At 41.8% G+C, this 16,254-nt stretch overlaps 1 protein-coding gene across 2 annotated transcripts in view; it reads right to left on the bottom strand.

Annotated features, from left to right (window-relative positions):
• The window catches only part of ESR1 (estrogen receptor 1), a 275,093-nt gene that overhangs the window by 227,110 nt on the left and 31,729 nt on the right, over nt 1-16,254 (bottom strand). The window contains exon 2 of one of the 2 annotated variants that reach the window (XM_068985148.1): nt 5,160-5,356. In XM_068985148.1, coding sequence (XP_068841249.1) covers nt 5,160-5,356 — 197 coding nt within the window. The remainder of the gene's footprint in view (nt 1-5,159; nt 5,357-16,254) is intronic. The other variant, XM_068985147.1, reaches the window with a different exon arrangement.

Raw genomic sequence — 16,254 nt, 5'->3', positions numbered from 1 at the left:
AACGATTTGTAGAGTTATTTTTGGTGGCATAATCAGGGCACACTTCTCTGAAAACATGATCTTGGACAGGAATTGAATGATAAGAAGCCAACCAAGTAGAAAGCTGAAAGCAAAGAAAAAAATAAAAGGGAACCACATGTGCTGAAGAAGGAACACATGCGGTGTGTTGAGGGAAGAGAAGTATGGCCAACCTGGTTGGATTATAGCGATAGGGAGAGAAGTGAGCAGGGATATGACCATGCAGGGTACTTTAAGTCATGGAGAGGGATCTGGACTTTAACAGCAGTGAGCGTTTGAAGTACAAGAGCATGTGACCTGATTAATGCATCTGAAAGATCTCTGCTGCTGTTGTGTGGAGTCTGGACTGTGGAGGGGCAAGTGGGGAAATACGGAGGCCAAAAATGCAGGAATTTTGTGTGAATGTACTGTCAGAACCAACTCTGAGCCATATCCCTGAAAGGACTCCAGAGATAAGACAGCTCTGTAACAAGGGAGCAGCCTCCACTTCTACTCCATCCTCTGGCCTTTTCTAGACACAGGTGCATATGTCAAGACAGAAGGCAACTGGAAATGGGAAACTAAACATAAAAACTAAACCATCTTGGGAAAATAACAGTGAGTTCCTAAGGACAAATGAACTAAGTTATCTTTTCACAGACCAGTTGAACAGGCCTGAGGTTCCGTGGAAAGTCAGTCTCTGCTCACCCCTGCTGTTGAGGGAGCTATCCAGGGTGCTGGACTCTCACCCTGAAGCTTTCTAAGGCCTGATGAGCCAGAATATCGGTTGTCCTTGTGGGACCTAAGGCCCCTGCTGTGTTGAAAATTGGTACCATGTCCTTCTGGCCTTAGCTAACCTTTAAGCCCCTATGTGTGCCTGGGCCATATCCATTTGGTATAATGCTAAGCATCTTCCATAGATGCCTTAGAAAGAAAAGAAAAAGTGGCAGCATAGCTGGGGGTGTATAATAGGTTTAAGCCTTCACTGTGCCTCATGACCATTTGTAATATGGGCCTATATAACATTTATTTGTAATACTATGACCAAGCACCAAGTTCTGTGGAGTCCTTTTTCTTCCAAACAATATTCAAAGGAAGCACCTGGTTGCTGAAAGTGACAGTGAAAGTGTTAGTCACTCAGTCATGTCCAATTCTTTGCAACCCCATGGACTGCAGCCCACCAGGCTCTTCTTGCCCATGGGATTCTCCAGGCAACAATACTGGAGTGGGTTGCCATGCCCTTCTCCAGGGGATCTTCCTGACTTAGGGATCAAACCTGGGTCTCCCACACTGCAGCCACCAGGGAAGCCCTAGTACCTGGCTGCTGAACCTATTTATATATATAATATATTTATTACTCATATATAAATAATATTTATTATTCATATATTTATATATAATAATATTTATTATTCATATATTTATATTATTTATTTTATTTATTATTTAGTATATATATCTATATATACATATGAGTTTATATAACTCATCCAAGAGTCTCTGCCTACAACACATCTTAAGGAACACTGCCTCTCTACCTGCAATGATTAATAAATTCACAGAATATCCGATTTCACCCATCTCCCTTAAGTCATGTCCTTGACTTTGCTTTAAAAAAAAAAAAAAGAGGTATGTTTGACTGGAAGCCATTACTAAATTTCTTGAGTAACCGAGCTCATACACTAAGTAGGGGATGAAACTCCATATGTTTTCAAGTCAAACACTTTACCTCCTCAACTAAACACTTAGAACACTGGAGTAATCTGATGGATACTCAATTCTAGCTCTTTTCTTAAGTAAGAAGAAAAACAGGAAGAGCTGCAGCATCTTCAGAACTTCCTACCTGCATCATGTCAGACCCTTCACTGTCCTTAAATAGGTTTGAGGACCGGTGTGATTTATAAAGAGTCATAGAAGTTCAGCAAAACTTTTTAGCTTCAAGTTAATAAGACTATGATGAGAAAGATTCTATTGCTCTGGTGTTTTCCTTTTATGTGCACAAACAAATCAAATAGATGGAAATGCCACAAAAATAAAAAGGAAATAAATTACTTTGTTTTTACACAGCCTAAGAATAAATACATGGCCCAGGAATGCCTTTGTTTAATCAAATTGTATATTAATTTTGTTAATTTTTATTCATGGAACTCCGCAAACTCTATCTTATCTCCTAGTCTTTGCTCACATACTCAGTTCTATTTTCATTTGCCTGAATACTCATCCCGCCCTTCTTTTTGCTTACTTACAAAATCCTCCAGACAATTTTAAAACAGGAAACATTCTTTGAGAGCCTGACTACACCCCCACCAGGAATGAGTGAAGCTTGGACTCTATAAGACCTGCATTCAACATGTCTTGGTATTTATTACTGTAATTTAATTGCTAGTTTATCTGTCCATCTCTTCTATTACCTTTAAGCTCTGTGTGGATAAAGACTTGGAGAAGGCTATGTCTTGCCTATAACTATATCTCCAGGGCCTCACATAGTGCTTTGCCTAATAGGGGCATTCAATAAACAAACTAATAAATTAGGGGACTTCATGACTTATAAGGTTACCCCATCTTTAAAAGTCTTTTTTCTTTGTTTTCTGTTCTGATGCCTTGATGTCTACAGACAATACTAAGTTCAACACGGTGTTACATAGCACAATCCTAAATGTTGAACCTATGTGATAAAAAGAACTATGTGAAAATACTCTCATTGTTCCTTGGAGGAAGGTTATTTCTACCTTCAATCTCAGTCTTTTTACAGCTATAACTGCCAATGCTTTCTTCCCCTATATTCATGTATTGTTTTCCCTATCTGTATCATAGCATAGCTCTTTATACTGACTTTCTAATTCTCTCATGAGAACAAATACCTTTGCCTCCTCCCCAAACAAATTCTAAATTTTGTGGGATTATGGATTATGTCTTACACATCTTTTCATTTCTCTCAGAACTTCTAGCACAGGTACAGAGTAAGTTCTCAATAACATGAACAGATAAAACATTAGATTTGGAAATCATCAACTTCTCTTCTCGTACATTAAATCAGGAGTCAGCAAATCATGGCCCACAGGCCAGTTCTAGTTAGTTACCTGTTTGTGTATGTGAAGTTTTGTTGGCACACATCCATTTGCTTACATAGTGCCTGTGACTTCTTGCCGCAATGCCAAAGATGCACAGCTGCTGCAGACTGCATGACCTGCAAAGCCGAAATAGTTCCTCTCTGGTTCTTTGCAGAAAACCTTTGCCGACCACTCTTCTAAATCGTTTTTATAGATGAGAGAACTCAGTCTCAGATAAATGACTTGCCCAAGTTTGCAGTTTAACCTATCCACTAAATCTGCCTCTGTCAGATGATTTTTCCATGTCAGATTAAATACCTGATAAAAAGAATGATATCTAAGATTATATAAAAGTAAATAAAAAGGAGGACCACAAATGAAGATGGCTGTCAAAAGACCTTTAAGGATTTATACTAACTTAAACCAAAATACAGATATCATTTTCTTAAATGAAATAGTGTCTGCTAGTAAAAATTAGTCTATGTTGATATGTATATTCATATAAAGTTTACTTGCATATATTATAAATTTTAGTAAAATGCTGACAAAAAAGGTCCAAGGCTTACAGTATATTTCTAAAAGATGCTGAAAGTAATAGCTGTCCAAAAAATGTGCTTTTAAAATGGACCAAGTTGACCTCACACACTGCTCTATTAAGATATGAATAGCCTTTAAAAAAATCCATCCACTGGCAATGGAAGGAAAAATAAATAGTGTGTATCATTCCCCAGCTTTCACCCCACATTAGGGCAGTGAAGAGCTACATCAGAAAGTCTGTGAGAATAGTGATTCATTCTCTATTCAAAAGTGTCTGCAATCAGTACCTCTTAATTTAGTAGAGTCCGGTTTTCAACAAGTTACTTCAGTCTCAGTTTCTATATCAGAGAAGGCAGTGGCATCCCACTCCAGTACTCTTGCCTGGAAAATCCCATGGACAGACGAGCCTGGTAGGCTGCAGTCCATGGGGTTGCGAAGAGTCGGACACAGCTGAGCAACTTCACTTTCACTTTTCACTTTCACACATTGGAGAAGGAAATGACAACCCACTCCAGTGTTCTTGCCCCAATCCCAGGGACGGGGGAGCCTGGTGGGCTGCCGTCTATGGGGTCGCACAGAGTTGGAAACAACTGAGCGACTTAGCAGCAGCAGCAGCAGCAGTTTCTATACAGGGAATCACATAAAAACTCCATCGGAAATATTCCTAGTACTTATATACTAAACTTTGCTTAAGCTGAAAAGGTAAAGGAATAAGAACAGAGAAAAATGGTCCAGTATTAAGACAAAAGATTAATCCAGCTAGACTGCTGTCAGACCTCTGTTCTTGTCAAAGGATCTTTAGTACAGATCTTTTAGGAAGTAAAAATGATTGGTGTCCCACCCCCAGTGCATCCCCTATAGACAATATAGCAAAAGTATAGACAGTCCTGGAGTAGAAATGAAATGTAGCTGGAAGTCTATCAGAGAAACTGCACTTGGAAAACTATATACAAGAAAAGGGTCAAAGCAGACACTGCGAATGAGATGAACGAAATGTTGTGAGTGCATACTTAATAACTGTTTGGTACAAATAATATATCCCTTATTACTGAGTCTTCTCATTTTAGCAAAAGGTCATGTTATCCATTGAGACAACAAAGAAATGGGAGAAGAGCAAGAGAAGAATGAGTTAAATTAGAGCTGGTCTGGAGCAGAGATCAGAACACAATGCGTACCTAGGCAAAGCCAAGTTGGAGAAATAACTACGTATGGATAATTAATATCACACAACATCACATAAGTCTAGCTGCCTACAACACACAAAGATCCACCTGCCATCCCCCGGTCACGGCACGGACAACGTCTCAGAGAACCAGCTACTGAAATCCTCTTCCTGCAGAGTTGCTCAAGACTGTTGGGATCTTGCCAGATGGAGGAAGCATAATTACTCAGCCACAACTACCCTGACATTTTCCAACTCCTTTTCCTGGGACCTTATCTCTCCTCTGTGTTTCTATCATAGATACTAGTGGACTCACGAGGTAGTAGTGTTTTGTACAAACGGCTGATCATATGTCTTCCTCTGTTGCTTCCCCTCTTAGGATTCAAAAATGGGATAAGTTGTTTGCAACACACTATTACCTTGAATACTTCTCTTGAAGAAGGCCTTACAGCCCTCGCAAGACCAAACTCCGTAATGGTAGCCTGAGGCATAGTCATTGCACACTGCACAGTAGCGGGTCTCCTTGGCAGATTCCATGGCCATGCTTCCCTTGTCACTGGTACTGGCCAATCTCTCTCTGCCACCTTGGCGTCGGTTATCTGAATTTGGCCTGGGGGAAAAAATAGGAAAACAAAACAAAACAAAAAACAGTGAATCCATTAACATTAGAAAAGTAAAACACGCACTATCCTCTAAAGAATAAGAGGCTTGGAAGATGTAGCAGATCCACTTTATTCTGACATTTTGAAATAATGAATCATAATGTAAGCTAATCTTTCATTACCTCTGCAATCGTCTGTTGCAGCAAAAGGTGTTTGCCTATTATATTAACCTTGAGGGGAAATTGTTTATTGCAAACCTGCTTAAAAAATGGACTGCCTACACCAGAATATATTATTCAGAAAATGACAAAATGAAATTAGCTGGTTTCTATTAGATTTATTCTTTAAAAAAAAAAAAAAAAAAAGAACAATGAACCAGAACCATTAGAGACCAATGCTCATTCCAATTCCAGACCATGCTAAGGGTCTTTAGAAACTGGAGACAAAGCATAAAAAAGGGGAACATTTGAAACTCAGATGAACCAATAAGCCACACAGAACAAGTGCAGAAAGATAATTCAAATTTTTATATCACTGTTATCAGATAACCCTAGGTATCAGTTGTTTGGACTTGGCTATAACTTGAGCATACTAGTCAATGTTCAGTATTCCTCTTCAAGAACATGCAGAATGAGAGAACACAAGTGATTACACCAGGCTTGAAAATTTTTAGGGAGGAAGCACATCTCAGAAAAGAAACTGAGAAAGTACAAACAAAAAGTTCTGGGAGACGCAAGGAAATGGGGAAGCAAAAAGTTTAAAGAAGTAGAAAGCTTTAAGAAGGAGAGATTGATAAAGTGAAGTTGGATTTGACATGAATAACACTTGGCAAGGAATTTCAGTAGACGGTACAAGCCAACCCAGTGGGTGGAGAGTGGATGGAATGTAAGGAAATAAATGAGGGCCATTTCTTTGAGAATTTGATGCAAACGGGAAGAGAAGGAGATAGGGTTGTCACTAAAGAATATAAAGACAAGAAAGGATTTTCTCCCTGGAGGGAACTTGAGAAGTCACAGAGATTGAAAAGAATGGGCCAGCAGGCAGGGAATTGTGGAAGGTACAGGGAAAGGAAAAGAGAATAAAGTCAGGAAGGAAAGTAAAGGAGTCGGGATTAAAGACACAGGTAGAAGGAACAGCCTCACTGAAGATACCTTGAAGAAGACAGGGAGAAACGAGATCAGGAAAGGAGTAGATGAGACTAGGTTTGTATCTCTCATGGAGCCAAGTATAGGAGCAGAAATTACCCTGACCCCAGGATTTGCTCGGCATGCACAACAGAATAAAGGTAGAGGGCTGGGCAGCATGTGGCCGGAGCCCAGTACAGTGCCTGGTATGTGGTTGGCACTCTATACTATCTTGAAATGAATGAACAGTGTTCCAGGGTACATAGAGGGAAAAAAGAAGTAGAAAAATATTTGAAGGAGAAATGGAATGACACCTGTGACATTTAAAAAGAGAGTAAGATGAGATAAAGTGAACTGAAGATAGAACTTCCAGGGTCTCTTAATTAAGGAAACTCACACTTCCTGCTCTCCACTGCCTGCCCAAATAACCAGACCCCCTTGACGCCACCATTCCTTCCTTTCACAAGCCTTGACCTTCCTTTTAGGGCTTCCCTGGTGACTCAGATGGTAAAGAATCTGGCCACAATGTGGAAGACCCGGGTTCACATCGCAGGTTGGGAAGATCCCCTGGAGAAGGGAATGTCAACCCACTCCAGTATTCTTGCCTGGAAAATCCCATGGGCAGAGGAGCCTGGAGGGCTACTGTTCTTGGGGTCACAAAGAGTCAGACACAACTAAACTTAGCACGCATATCTTTCCTTTTAGTTCAGATTGTGCAGTCCTTCCCTGCTCTCCTCACTTATTAATACTGTCCACAATTTTGCGGCAGTGGTTCTCAAACTACATTTGCCATATTCACAAAACAACTAGCTCCTTGGGTTGAGTCAACTTTTTTCCATTCTAAGTGACTTAGCTCTTGGGTTGGCAGCCACAAATAGGAGTTCTTTTTTTTTTAATATCCTCAGAAGGCACTGCCTGTAGTTCACATTTTCTTATCAATCTCTTTCCATTTCATCACCATGCCATCCACACCCCCTTACATAACCTCAAATCTTTTTACTGTTTATTTACTCGTGTCTCATGCACAAGTCAAGTCAGCAGATAGCAGTTGTGAATATTTCACTATAGAAGCTCAGCATCTAGGGAGGGAAGGGGTGGTTAGCAAGTGTGACATTCACAAACTTGGGGTCTTGTAAAGCTTTTTAAGTACTGAAAGTGAAAGTCGCTCAGTCGTACCTAACTCTCTGCCACCCCGTGGACTATACAGTCCATGGAATTCTTCAGGCCAGAATTCTGGAGTGGGTAGCCTTTCCCTTCTCCAGGGGATCTTCTCAGCCCAGGGATCGAACCCAGGTCTCCTACACTGCAGGCAGATTTTTACCAGCTGAGCTACAAAGGAAGCCCAACAATACTGGAATTGGGAGCCCATCCCTTCTCCAGCAGATCTTCCCAACCCAGGAATCAAACCGGGATCTCCCACATTGTGGGCAGATTCTTTACCATCTGAGCTATGAGGGAAGTGTTTTAAGTATTGAGCCCTATATTAATAACTAGCTTAGCACCTAACACATAGGAAGCATTCAATACACATTTGATAAATGAATGAATGAATAGTATGTGCATGGGCAAAAGTTCCAAGGTATTAAGTATCTTCCACCCATCCTTGCATAATAAGATTTTTTTTTAATAATGGTAAGATACACGTAACATAAAATCGATCATCTTAACCATTTTTAAATGTGCCATTCAGTGATAAGTATATTCACATTGGCGTACAACCATCCTCCAGAAATTTTCCATCTCACAAAACTGAAACTCTTTACCCATTAAACAACAACTCCTCGTTTCTTCTTCTCCAGCCCCTGGCAAACACCATTCTACGTTCTGTCTCTATGCACTGGATACTCTACATATTTCACATAAGTAGAATCACACAGTATTTGTCTTTTTGTGACTGGCTTATTTCACTTAGCATCATCTATGCATGAATTCCTCTCTTATCAGCTACCCCTAATCCCCACACACTGGAGGCAACATATCCTTGCTCTGAATTCGATAGCCAGCCTTTATTTCTCTTCTGCTTCTTACAACATTATCACTCCTTCAATGGTACATTCTCATCTTCGTTGCTGTCCACTAGGTTCCCTGTGTCTTATTCATCATTGGAACTCTGAGTGTTCATGGCACAAAGCCTCTTCCAGAATAGGAACTCAATAAATATTGATACCAAATGAATTAATCAATGGCTGAGTCGATAATATAACAATCTTAAAACAATATAATAGGCTATGCATATACTGTTTTTAAGAATATTGGTAAAAGATATAAGAGCAAAAGCCCATTTTTCCCAGACCCAGCAGAGTGGCGTGCTGTCAGCAAAGTGCCTTTCGTCCACACTTTATCTTTCAGATAGCTCTGGAGTACTGAAAATTCGCTGTAGACATAGGGTGTAAGACCAGAAGGCTTCGGAGAAGATGAGGGGGAAATTACATTGGCCACATCTCCTCTCCATTAAGCAATGTTTTTATCCAACTGGGAAATTCACGTGAATAACACTGTCCGTCATCATTTGAGCTCAGCCCTGCTCCACAAAGACTCCCAAGCCAGGGTTTCATGAAAAAAAAAAAGATATATATAATCCAGATCAAGTAAAAGGGCAAGTGAGATCCTCTCACAGGCTGCGAAGCCCTGCCTTAAAATGCAACAGTCAAGGCTGTCGAGGTAAGCCAAGCTCATCTGGCCCAACTGCATCCAGACAGAGATCTCTGTCCTCAGAACGTAGATGAACTTGGCTGGGTAAAGTGCAGTGGAAAGGTACAGAGTGGGAGGTGCCTGTGTCTGGACTCAGACCAAGACACAAGAGTGGGCCAGGCACCAACCCAAGGTGAGACTGGCCCCCAGGGATGAGCTTACTTATGGATCCTGGACTCATCTCTTCCAGCTGTTCTCTGCCTGGTCTTGCCTGACTGCAGCTGTCACAGATCCGGAACTCAACCGCACACCTCGCTGGTAGCAAGTGCTTCCATTACACTTAGGGCAATCTTTCTTCCTCTTCCTCTGTTTGCCTTGGGCTTTTTTATTTCCGTAGGACCTACATCAACTACTCTCTTTAACTTGTTCTAAATGTCTTCAGCTTCTGCCTTCCTAATAAGAGGCTTCAGAAGCCTTAACCACGCCCTCTCCCTTTATCTTAAGCGATGATTTAACTTCCTTTTGCCGAACTGCCAAAACATCTCCCTTTTTTGTAAAATTCATATTTCCTCCTCAGTTGTCACCAAACCTTATCATTTCTTATCCTGGACACTTCCTCATAAGACTTAGATGAGAAGTCGACTAGTCTATCAAGCTAAGTATTCAGAGATCAGCTGTGCTTTCAGTTCAGTTCAGTTCAGTTGCTCAGTCATGTCCAACTCTTTGAAACTCCGTGGACCATAGCATGCCAGGCTTCCCTGTCCATCACCAACTCCTGAAGCTTACTCAAACTTATGTTCATTGAGTCAGTGATGCCATCCAACCATCTCATCCTCTGTCGTCCCCTTCTCCTCCTGCCCTCAATCTTTCCCAGCATCAGGGTCTTTTCAAATGAGTCAGCGCTTCGCATCAGGTGGCCAAAGGATTGGAGTTTCAGCTTCAGCATCAGTCATTCCAATGAACATTCAGGACTGATTTCCTTTAGGATGGACTAGCTGGATCTCCTTGCAGTCCAAGGGACTTTCAAGAATCTTCTCCAACACCACAGTTCAAAAGCATCAATTCTTCAGCACTCAGTTTTCTTTATAGTCCAGCTCTCACATCTATACATGACCACTGGAAAAAACATAGCTTTGACTAGATGGACCTTTGTTGGCAAAGTAATGTCTGCTTTTTAATATGCTGTCTACAGTTGTCATAGTTTTTCTTCCAAAGAGTAAGCGTCTTTTAATTTCATGGCTGCAGTCACAATCTGCAGTGATTTTGGAGCCCAAAAAGATAAAGTCTGACACTGTTTCCACGGTTTCCCCGTCTATTTGCCATGAAGTGATGGAGCCAGATGCCATGATCTTCGTTTTCTGAATGTTGAGCTTTAAGCCAACTTTTTCCCTCTCCTCCTTCACTTTCATCAAGAGGCTCTTTAGTTCTTCCCCTTCTGCCATAAGTGTGGTGTCATCTGCATACCTGGGGTTATTGATATTTCTCCCGGAAATCTTGATCCCAGCTTGTGCTTCATCCAGCCAAGCATTCCTCATGATGTACACTGCACAGAAGTTAAATAAGCAGGATGACAATATACAGCCTTGATGTACTCCTTTTCCTATTTGGAACAAGTCTGTTGTTCCATGTCCAGTTCTAACTATTGCTTCCTGACCTACATACAGATTTCTCAAGAGGCAGGTCAGGTGGTCTGGTATTCCCATCTCTTTCAGAATTTTCCACAGTTTGTGGTGATCCACACAGTCAAAGGCTTTGGCATAGTCAATAAAACAGAAGTAGATGTTTTTTTTGGAACTCTCTTGCTTTTTCGATGATCCAACAGATGTTGGCAATTTGATCTCTGGTTCCTCTGCCTTTTCTAAATCCAGCTTAAACATCTGGAATTTCACAGTTCACATACTGTTGAAGCCTGGCTTGGAGAATTTTGAGCATTACTTTGCTAGTATGTGAGATGAGTACAATTGTGCAGTAGTTTGAGCATTCTTTGGCATTGCCTTTCTTTGGGATTGAAAAGAAAACTGACCTTTTCCAGTCCTGTGGCTGTTCTTTAGCCCTACAGAATACCTTTAAGGATTCTCTGGAAAGAAGTAGGGTAGACGCTTGAGTGAGACACAGAGGGATGTTTCGCATCAGTGACTTAACAAGTTGCAACCCTGGTGCACATAAATGACTAAGGAGTGGAATAAAGTAATGGCAGGGGAAAAGCAGAAGCTGGAGGGCACCAGATAACAAAGACACCACCACTGCACCTACAGAAACAGGAAACCCAAGTGATTTAGATTTAGTTCCATTTTCATTATGTCAGTTTAACAATTAAATATTGGGTTGGCTAAAAAGTTCAATTTTTTTTCCTTTAGCCAGCTCTGTTTTCTTTAATATCATTTGAAACAATTTTGTTAGATAGTAATGCAACAGCTGTCATGTCAGTGAGCATTTTAAAAAAATTTTATTAGAACTGAAGAATTTGCGGGCAGCCATTTTAGATGAAAGGAAAAAAAAGCAACATTTTCAGCATATGTGTCTTTTGTTTTTACTTAAAAAACCAAAGGAAAGGAACGTTTTGGCCAACCTAATATTTCCAAATGGATGCCCCACTGATATTACATATTTGATATGATTTAAGAGAGATGTTGGAAGGCATTCATATTGGGGTCAGAGAGTGGACTTTCTTGGACCAAGTAAAAACAGAGCCTAATAAAAAGAATTTGCTGGGAAGATTTTCATTAATCAAAGGAAAAGTTTGAAGCTCAATGTAATCAAATACCGTTGTTTTTCCAACCATAAATCATGGTACCAGCCATCCAAAAGCTCTATTCCCCTGATTAGCCAAGCACTGAAAAAAAAAAAAAAAAATTTAAAGCCTTGGTTTCTAAAGGAAATATTTTTGCAAAGTTAAATTAAAGGAACCAACAAATACCCACTCTCTAGAAATGTGGGAGTAATTGAGTGCTAGTGGAATAACTTTGTGAGCTTCCCTCACCAAGTTCCCAATGTTGTGAGCCAAGTTCCCTGAACTTTCTTTTCATGGCATTTACCCCAAATTCCAGCCCTATGTTTGAGTGATTATTGGCAAATATATGCTCCCTGTGAAGGCCATGAAGGTCCATGAAGGTGGGGACCAGGTCTCACTTGCTCCCAATTTTAACTGACACACAGTAGGTCCTCAATAAACATCTGCTAAATGGACCTCCTGCATCTAATCCATAATCAAATTTAGTCCATCATTTCTGCAAAACACAAGGCCTATCCTTCTTTGCATTCTGGTTTTCATCATTCTTGCCTAAGAAAACAATACTCCATGTCTCAATTACTAGAATTTATGTCTGTCTCCTGTTAGTGGCTCAGAAGATAAAAAAAATTTGCCTGCAATGAAGGAGACTGGAGCTCGATCCCTGGGTCGGGAAGATCCCCTGGAGAGGGAAATGGCAACTCACTCCAATATTCTTGCCTGGGAAATCCCAAGGATAGAGGATCCTGGCAGGCTACAGTTCATGGGGTCGCAAAGAGTCAGACATGCCTAGGGAACTAACAGTCTCAGTTTCACTTTCCCATCAGTCCTCAAACTCACCCTGCCAACCAATGTCCAAAGAACTGTCATCAAAGACAACATTCATCTCTCAATGACTTCTCATTGCCTATACCCAGAGATCATTACCTTCTGGGGGCTCGTGGACCTGTTTGATGATCTAAATGAAAATTCTGACACTATCTAGAAAACACACATAAGCAAATTCTCAAACTTCTACATATAACTTTAGGGGAGTCATAAACCAGCGAAATTCTAGTTAAAAAATCATCAGCAAATAAAATTAAGCCCCAATGCCTGAATTCCCTGCTCCAATCAGTACTGATCTCTTGTAGCTTCCTGAGCAAAATTTTATCAAACCCATCTCTGAGAGACTGCTCACACTATGCTCCCCACATAATCACTGCCTATCATATAGACATCTCAGCTATCAGATAAAACCAAGCTTCCTTCCCCACATTCCATAAGGCTTATTTTATGTATCCCAACTCATATTGGCTTAGCTTTAAATTCTTATAGCAGGTAAAGTCTTCACCACTTCTCTGGACACCAACTTAGTCTCGCTAGCGACTACTCCACCACTATCAATATTTCCTATGCATTTCCTTCCATCACCAGGCTCCTAAATGCCAATATTCCTTGAAGCTCTGCCTCCAGCCCTCGCCTTCTCAGCTGACAGCTCTTTGTGGGTATTTCAGCCCTGTGTGTGGCCACACGAAACTGCCATCTCATACTCTTCTCCTGGACAGCAGACCTAGATGCTAGTGACCCACTCTGCAGCTCCTACTGAAAAGAAACCTCAACTTTAATGTGTACAAAACTGAAGTTAGGATCTTTCCCCAAAAGGCTGCTCTTACCCTTGCATTCCAAGTCTTGCTCCCTGGCCTAGGATCCACCTGAGGCATTCAAGCATACTGTTCCCTCTGCCTAGAACAGTCTCTTCCTCACCCGCTGAAGAACTCATATTCATCCTCCCGTTCAAAGTTTAAACTTAACTTCCTCCAGGGGGCTTTGCTGACCCTCATGAGCTACGTTAGATGGACCCCAAACTCCTCCAATTATAGTAGAGGTCTTCACTCCCTATGATACTGTGATTTTTTAAATAAAGAAATATATATTTGGCCTGTTCAAGGCCACAGGGCTCCTAAAACCCTAAGTGATGAAAGCAACAAAGGTGTCTCTTGTTATGTTAGTGAAGTGACTTTTGGACCCCACCTAAGGAAGGGGGTTGTTTGCCAGGGGAAACAGCCAAGCCTAGAGCGTTGGAACTTTCAGTTCTACCTACCTGATTCGGGGGAAGGGGAGGGTCTGGAGGTTGTATATATCACCAATTGCCAATGATTTAATCAGCTGTGTCTATGTAATGGAGCCTCCATAAAACCCTGAAAGAATGGGAGCTTCTGGGAGGTGAACACATGGAGATTTGGGGAGAGTGGGGCGGCTGGAGAGGCATGGGAGCTCTGTGCCCCTTCCCCATGTCTTGCCCTATGCATCGCTTCCTTCTAGCTATGGAGCCTGTGAGTCAAATGTTTATAATAAACCAGTAATTAAGCAAGCAAAAGGTTTCTCTCAGTTCTTGAGCCTTTCTAGCAAATTAATCAAACTCAACCAGAAACTAGGATTTAAAGCCAGTTGGTCAGAAACACAAGTGATGACTGGGGCTTGCTTCTGACCAGCATTTAAAGTGAGGGGGTCTCATGAGATGGAGCCCTTAACCTATGGGATTTGATGTCACCTCCAGGGAGCAAGTGTCAAAACTGAGTTCATGGCATTGGTGGTGTACTAAAACATGCACACATCCAAAGTGGAGTCAGAATCACATTTTTGAACTGTGGTGTTGGAGAAGACTCTTGAGAGTCCCTTGGACTGCAAAGGGATCCAACCAGTCCATCCTGAAGGCAATTGGTCCTGAATATTCATTGGAAGGACTGATGCTGAAGTTGAAACTCCAATACTTTGGCCATCTGATGCGAAGAGTTGACTCATTTGAAAAGACCCTGATGCTGGACAAGATTGAAGGTGGGAGGAGAAGGGGATGACAGAGGACAAGATGGTTGGATGCCATCACCAACTCTATGGACATGAGTTTGAGTAAACTCCAGGAGTTGGTGATGGACAGGGAGGCCTGGTGTGCTGCAGTCCACAGGGTCGCAAAGAGTCAGATAAGACTGAGAAACTGAACTCAACTGAACTGATTCAAAACCCTCATGGCTTCCCACCACACCGAGAATAAAATCCAAAGGCCCAGCACCGTCTGTCCCCCAGCTTCACTCTCACCTGACTCCTCACACTCCTTTTCTCACTCACCAAGTTCCAGGGCCTAAAATTACTGCTGCTCCACAAAGACCAAGTACATACATGTCTGAGCACTCTTTTCCTGACATACTTCCTCTCTCCAGCAGGGTTTCCACCTCAGAAAGCCTCTCCTGACCTAACATAAGCCTCTTATTACTAATGATTGTTCAGTGTTTCTTTCAGTTCAGTTCAGTCGCTCAGTCGTGTCCGACTCTTTGTGACCCCATGAATCACAGCATGCCAGGCCTCCCTGTCCATCATCAACTCCTGGAGTTCACTCAGATTCACGTCCATCGAGTCAGTGATGCCATCCAGCCATCTCATCCTCTGTCGTCCCCTTCTCCTCCTGCCCCCAATCCCTCCCAGCATCAGAGTCTTTTCCAATGAGTCAACTCTTCGCATAAGGTGGCCAAAGTACTGAAGTTTCAGCTTTAGCATCATTCCTTCCAAAGAAATCCCAGGGCTGATCTCCTTCAGGATGGACTGGTTGGATCTCCTTGCAGTCCAAGGGACTCTCAAGAGTCTTCTCCAACACCACAGTTCAAAAGCATCAATTCTTCGGCGCTCAGCTTTTCTTTACAGCTACCTAATACCAAACGAAATGCTAACATTAACATAATATGTGTCTTCCCTGAACATGAGCTTCCTTTCCCCAAAGCCTTGAAGACAGCCTGGCAAAGAAAGACTTGCTGAATGAACAAGTACATAAATAAATAATTGAAGCAATGGACCAACACTTTGTTGTGCTCTGTTTAACTATCTGTCTTACCCCATACACTGTAACGTCTTCCTTGGCAGAACTGCAGTGACCTCACTCTGTGTGGTTTCTCCCAGCTCATGTTCAGCACAGTCTGACACATAAGTAAGTGACTGATAAACATCTGTCATCTGAGTTAAGGTACAGACGCAGTGACTTTTCTGGAAAGTTTTCCCAACTTGCCGCCTGTAACCCCCACAACACAACCCTGTCCTCCATATCACAGCAAGAGCAAAATGGACCTCAATTTGAAATCCATCACATCTCTTCAGCATCCATCATATAAAGCTTCTTAACCTTCTTCCTCTGGGTGGACTCCAGGAAAACACTCTTATTTCCAGAAACACAGATTTTGCTTATAATCTTTGGGGTGTTCATGGGCACGCTAAAGTCACGAAAAATGAAAGTGTTACTCGCTCAGTCTTGTCTTTGCCACCCATGGACTGAAGCCTTCCAGGCTCCTCTGTCCATGGAATTCTCCAGGCAAGAATACTGAAGTGGGTTGCCATTCCCTTCTCCAGGAGAATCTTCCTGATCCAGGGATCAAGCCCAGGTCTCCTGTGTTGCAGGCGG

The sequence above is a fragment of the Capricornis sumatraensis genome, chromosome 13 (assembly GCF_032405125.1).
Source record: "Capricornis sumatraensis isolate serow.1 chromosome 13, serow.2, whole genome shotgun sequence".
Lineage (NCBI taxonomy): Eukaryota > Metazoa > Chordata > Mammalia > Artiodactyla > Bovidae > Capricornis > Capricornis sumatraensis.
The sequence above is the reverse complement of the archived record's forward strand: the minus strand, read 5'-3'. Positions and strand labels throughout refer to the sequence as shown.